The sequence below is a fragment of the Geospiza fortis genome, unplaced genomic scaffold (assembly GCF_000277835.1).
Source record: "Geospiza fortis unplaced genomic scaffold, GeoFor_1.0 scaffold134, whole genome shotgun sequence".
Classification (NCBI taxonomy): domain Eukaryota; kingdom Metazoa; phylum Chordata; class Aves; order Passeriformes; family Thraupidae; genus Geospiza; species Geospiza fortis.
Window position 1 is genome coordinate 2,362,728 of NW_005054396.1, and position 6,000 is coordinate 2,368,727.

General features: G+C 39.4%; 1 protein-coding gene and 1 long non-coding RNA gene across 2 annotated transcripts in view; one reads left to right on the top strand and one right to left on the bottom strand.

The window, feature by feature from the left end:
* PPP3R1 (protein phosphatase 3 regulatory subunit B, alpha) overlaps window positions 1-5,684 on the bottom strand; it is a 36,778-nt gene extending 31,094 nt beyond the window's left edge. The window contains exon 1 of the mRNA XM_031060963.1: window positions 5,661-5,684. Coding sequence (XP_030916823.1) covers window positions 5,661-5,669 — 9 coding nt within the window. The 5' untranslated portion in view covers window positions 5,670-5,684. The remainder of the gene's footprint in view (window positions 1-5,660) is intronic.
* A 55-nt stretch (window positions 5,685-5,739) lies between these two features.
* LOC115948426 overlaps window positions 5,740-6,000 on the top strand; it is a 21,212-nt gene continuing 20,951 nt past the window's right edge. The window contains exon 1 of the long non-coding RNA XR_004082249.1: window positions 5,740-5,898. This is a non-coding gene — a long non-coding RNA (uncharacterized LOC115948426). The remainder of the gene's footprint in view (window positions 5,899-6,000) is intronic.

The following is a 6,000-nucleotide window of genomic DNA, read 5'->3' on the forward strand; positions in this document are numbered from 1 at the left end:
ACAGGGTAACAACAGAGAAGAGGTAGAAAAAGAGTCCTGTAGTTTCCAGATGATGAAGATAAGGGGTAAAAATCTCCATATTTGTCACAAATACATCAGAGGAAGAAAATGTTCCACAGCATTTAAAGATGATACTAGGGTTGTATTCTAGTGAGAATCACAGCCAAATCTACTTTTCCAGTAGCTTCGTTTCTTCCCAGAACATATCAACCCTGGGCTTCATTTCTGGGCTTCCTATCTGTTGTCCCATTCCTTCCTCTCCTGCCACCCACAAATTCTGACTGAATTGCTTCCATAAATGTCTTACTAAATTTTCTTTTAATTCCTACGTTACCCAAGTTAGAAACTATTGTAACTTTAAGCTGACTCAAGCTTCAGTTCTGTGCCTGAAGCTTGCTTTAAAATGTTCACCAACACAGACTTTGCAAATATTCAGCGACACAACCTGTTTACTGCTCAAAAGCCAAGATTTTTAATGGCAGTTCCTAAGAAATGCTGCCTTTAATCCAACACATTTAACGGGTTTCCAAGACTTCTGTAATGCAGTTAAGGATTATTTATATCACTAGATTTCTTCCTTAATTGTGGGAGTATCAACAGCAGGGCCAAATGACTGTCAAGTTACAAGTGAGTCAGATATCGTCTCCAGCCTGTTTTGTATCAACAACACAGTTTTGCCCAAACAGTTAAAGCGCTTGTAGCAACATATAAAACACTGTCTATATGGAAAAAGCCTAATAAAGTACAGCTATCAAATTAAAATTTTCAAGCTACACAAAATGTCAAAATTAAGAAGAAATGACATTCCAGAAATTACTTCGCTTGAAAGATGGTGGTTTTATTCTTAGACACACCTGAAATCTAAAAAAAACCCAACTCTCCACAGACTTCTGCCACTCAAATTATATATGTAAGACCTGAATAGAGAGACAAGACATAATTTAAGTTTAGCCCTCGTTAAAATAATCTCAATATTACTAAATACATTATTTCATCCAGTGACCAAAAAAATCTAGCTACATCATTGCATTGCATGCACAAATTGTATGCACAAATTCTACCCCAGTAGAATATGCTGCTTCTAGTCCTGGACTTTCCCAGAATACCTGAACTGGTATATCAAAAGATCTATCACAGATTAAAAGATGTTGGTGCGTGTCCAAGACTTTCCCACTTCATTCAGCACATTAAGGCAATCTCTGCAGCTGATCTTGCTGACACTGCTGGTGTCAAGATTACTTGAGGCCACTGACAACTAAGAAACAGAGTAGCTTTTGCAAGATATTAAAGGCCTATCTCGACCTCTAATCTCAAAAAGCAGCCACTTTAAGAGGCTAAACACTGTTACAAAGATGTTGGAAGAAGGCAGCCAGTAACTACTGAACACCACCACAGGCCTTAAGCCAAATGGACAATGCACAGCACATTGTCTAGTGGCTGCATTTCAACTCCAATCCCAAGACCCCTAAATTCATAAGTTTGATTTAGACATATTTATTTTCAAAGCTACAAACACACATTGCCAGTACCACATACTAATGCTAACTTCTAAACAATAACAAGGACCTAGGATAAGTTTATTACCCTGCCATGACCTCGACCCGTTCCATTTACAGAACAAGGCCAATATTTACCAGCTTCACAAGAGCACAGCAAGTTAAATTCTTACCGTCTTTGGGAAAGAAAGAACTTATTTAAGTAATTTATATAATCATGTCAGCCAACAAAATTCCAACTGTTTCAAGAGTTACAACTTTTCTATATTTTAATTAACATAGGCCTGAGAGTCAAACAAGATGCTTATTTTCTAATGGTATCCTGCTCAGAGGTTCCAGCTGCGTAACCTTTAAGCACAAGCACTTTTTACTCCTCTTTTTATGCCGACATATTCCTCTCATCATTCCTTCCCCACCATCTCAATTTTTACTCCCCCATCCTCACAGCGCTCACTCCTCCAGCAGCAGAAGACTTGGATCATGACAAGGAGATCACACAGCAGCAACTTCTCTGTTTCTGCTGATTCTGGCAAAGAAATAGCATGTAGGAAGTATGGAAACAGCCAGTCCCCTTTACCCCCACGGACCTTCTGTAAGGAACATACAGGAATAAACAAAGTCAGGAAAACAGAAAAACATATAGACCCGAAGAACACAACAATGGAAAACTGGAAAATGTGTCACTATATGAACTGGCTGCCAATGAACAAAGAACTGTTCTAATTTTTTACTAATTTGTCTCCTAATTACAACTTGACAAATGATATTACACAGAGAAGGCAAAACAGGCTTGGCAAGGAAGAGGAGGGGCAAGGAAATTGGGAGCAAATTGTTTTCAAGAAGTCACATATTAGCTCAAATTACAAAAAAATGTTTTTTCATGAAAACAATTTTTCATCATCATTTCATATAGTTACACCAAAGTCTTTGGAATCATGGAATCAGTTAGGTTGGAAAAGACTTCTGAGACCAACAGGTCCAACCTACAGAACTTTAAGCTCAACTACCATTCAGATTTAAAATGTTTTAGGAGAGGATACAGTTTTCTGTAGTGAAACACTGCTAAATACAGCAGCAAAAATGGGGAGGGAAAGCAAAACAATTCTTCAAACTAGAAGAATAAAAATCATAGCAATGTGAAAAATCTTATGCAAGATTAACTTATGCATTACAGTAGAAGAACACTATTAAGGACACCTACAATTAAAAAAAGCTATTTCTTCTGTAACACTGCCAGGTAAGCACCAATTCAGCACCCAGATTAAGGGGCTGGAGTATCTCTCTTAGAAGGAAAGGCTGAGGGAGTCAGGACCTAATCAATGTGTATCAGTATCTGAAGGGAGTGTTCCAGAAGGATGGACCAGGCTCTGTGTGGTAGTGCCGAGCAATAGGACAAGAGCAATGGGCAGAAACTGATGCACAGAAGTTCCACCTGAACATGAGGAAGAATTTTTTACTGTGTAGTGACCCTGCACTGGAACAGAACACCCAGAGAGGATGTGGAGTCTCCCTCCCCAGAGACATTCCAGAACCATCTGGGTACAATCCTGTGCAATGCGCTCCAGGACAACCCTGCTTGAGCAGGGAGGTTGAACCAGGCGACCCATTGTGGAACCTTCCAACCTGACCCATTCTATGAGGAGGTAGAAGCAGACAAAGAGAAATGGTTTGGCATAAAAATGTGCATTTCTGCCTCATCTCATTTCCTCGGAAATACCAGAATTACTGAATTCTCTTTTTCTGGCACTGATAGACAGAGGACAGTCCCATCTACTTTAAGATATGAGCAAACCCCACAATTTAGGTGTTATTAATCCTCTCCCTTAAAATTTTCCTTTCACCTGCTAAGCCAGATGTCTTACGTCATGAATATACTAAAGCTTCTAAGTTATGCCCACCACAAACTATTTTCCCTTCAACTACTCAACTGTCATTCTCCCTATTGTTAAATTAATAGTTAAACCATACAAAAACAGAATTCCACTTCTACCACAGGAATGGTGAAAAAATATAATTACTTTTTTAGAAGTCTTTTTCCCTCTCTACCAACAGGCTCTATCTGCCTGTTTAGGAATAACTAGCTTTTTGTTCAGCTAATAAGCAAAGCATGTAACACCCTCCCTGCTAAATAGTAAAGAATTGTTTAAGATGGTCTTCTGGGGTTGTTTTTTTTATTTTATTAAAAAACTGTTTAGGAGGTTCTTTACTCCAATAATTTAGAACCAGTGTTAGATCAGTTCCGGAAAATGCAGCAGAGGCACTAGTATTCAAGTGAAGTGAGTCAGAACAACTGAATAAGAGACTAGTTAAGACAGATGCACGATGTAACATGTTTTGGATGATTCCTGTAGAATTCAGGGGCTTCTGTACTACATCTATGAAGTTCAAGATCTGGATATGAACTAGAACACAGACCATCCCAAGAAGACAGAATTTATCTAAAACTAAGATAATTTAATACCTTTATCTGTGCTGTTTACCTTTTCCTAGAAAACACTACTCATAGGAAAAACTTGCTAAGTCAACTCTAACAAAAATAGCTTATCAACATTACTTCCAGCATTATGTAATGGACTCGTCATCGTATGCTCTGACAGATTATTTTAGAACCGGCTATACCTAAACATTCAGAAGAACATTCTTTGACTCACTAGATGTTTTCGTTTTATCTTAAGCTACCTACTACAAACACAACAATACATTCACCTCTTTTTTCATGATTACTGTCAGCTCTCTCATTCTACAAGAACATAAAAGAAACGTTGTTCTAGACTGTGAAAAAGGAATTTCTCTAATACCATAAGGGTTGAAAAAAGATGTACTCCATTAAAACTGAACTCTTTCAATGGAAACATTCTCTGACTAATGACAAAAAAAAAGAGAATAGCAACTTAAATGCTGGGTGTGTTTTTTTGTTAATGTATCATTTTATATTGATTTTCAGACTAAAAGGCACCTAAGATCAGGTGGTACCAGAACCAGTGTAGTAATATAGCTACAGTAGTGCTCTGCTTACTTGAGAAAACAAGCACCTCTACTGGCAGAGATAACACTCATAACATAACATCTTTTTTCCCCAGTATATATATTTGTACATTGCAATGCATCATACACAAATACTATTCAGGAAGCAATGAAGTAATGATCAACATGCTTACATCATCAAAAGATCATAAGAAAGCTTTAATTACAACAGAATGGATGAAAAAAATAATCAAAAGTAATAATACATGAAAGTTAAGTTCATTAAAGGTTCCTGACATGCATATGGGCATCATAGTTAAATAATATTTCTTTCCTTTTATATATGTTAGCGTATCACATATGGCAGGTCTTTGAGAACAAAATTTTCAGAGAAGATCCAGCTACTGGCAGGATGAGCAAAACTGTTGTGTGCAAAACAATCGCTGTTCATGATGATCAATACATTCAAAGTAATTACCAGTACTGCAACCATGGCACAAGTGATAATAATTTTTTTAAACCTCAAATTCATTTATACCTTGTTCTCAAAATATGAACTTTTCTTTCCCCCCCCAGTCTTGATGTGCTCCCAACCGAAATCAAAGCTTTATACGCTTCAAAGCACTTCTCCAAATGCACATCTATTAAAGTGTACACAAAAAACCAGCCTGAGTATGGCACATTAGATTCTGCCACAACTTTATTTTTTAAAGGAAAGACTGCAATGCCTGCTTAAAAACAAAAGGAAACCCATTTTTGGCTTCTAGGTCCTGTGAGGTCTAACGTGCATTGTGATAACCAGCTGACCTGTCTCTGAAAGGGTTAAAAACAACAACAAAAAAATTTAAACTACTTGTATTTCTCCAGCGGTAAAACCAAAATATTGCCAGGTCTTCCTGCAGCCAGGGTACTGGATAATTTAGGTTAAAATAAATGTTTATTAAAAAACAGGGCATTGATTTCTTGGCAGGAGTGAAAAGCAGCAGACACCCCTAGTGTCGACGTAAAATACTACACGACTCCATACTGTATCTCCAGGTTAATTTTACAGCAGAAAAAAAGAAATTTAAACCCGTCATGATTGAAAAATCAGAGCGACTCTCGCGCACACACACACCTGGACACATCGCACTCCCGCAGCCTCAGACCCCGAGTACCCATCGTATGTGAAGTCTCAGCTTTCCGCCCCAGCCCACTTACAGCGCACATTATCCCGTCCCCTGGGCTACGTGCATTACAGCTTTCCGGTCCGCATACGAACAGCTATTGCTGCTGCACCGGGGGCGGGGGGAGAACCCCGCGGAGCTGCGAAACAACCCCCGCATGACAGCGCCGCCGAAATCGCCGGAGTTTCGCTTGGAAACGGCTCCAGGGACCGATAGTGCCTCCGTGGAACAGATGAGGCGCAGCACGGGCGACGCGAATCCCCAGACCGCGGGTAGGGTCGGGTGGGGATGAGGTGAGAGGGTGCTGGGGAAGGGAAGGGCCGAGCCCAACTAGCGCTCCCAAGGCGGTGGAGGGAGGAGGAGGAGAGCCAGCG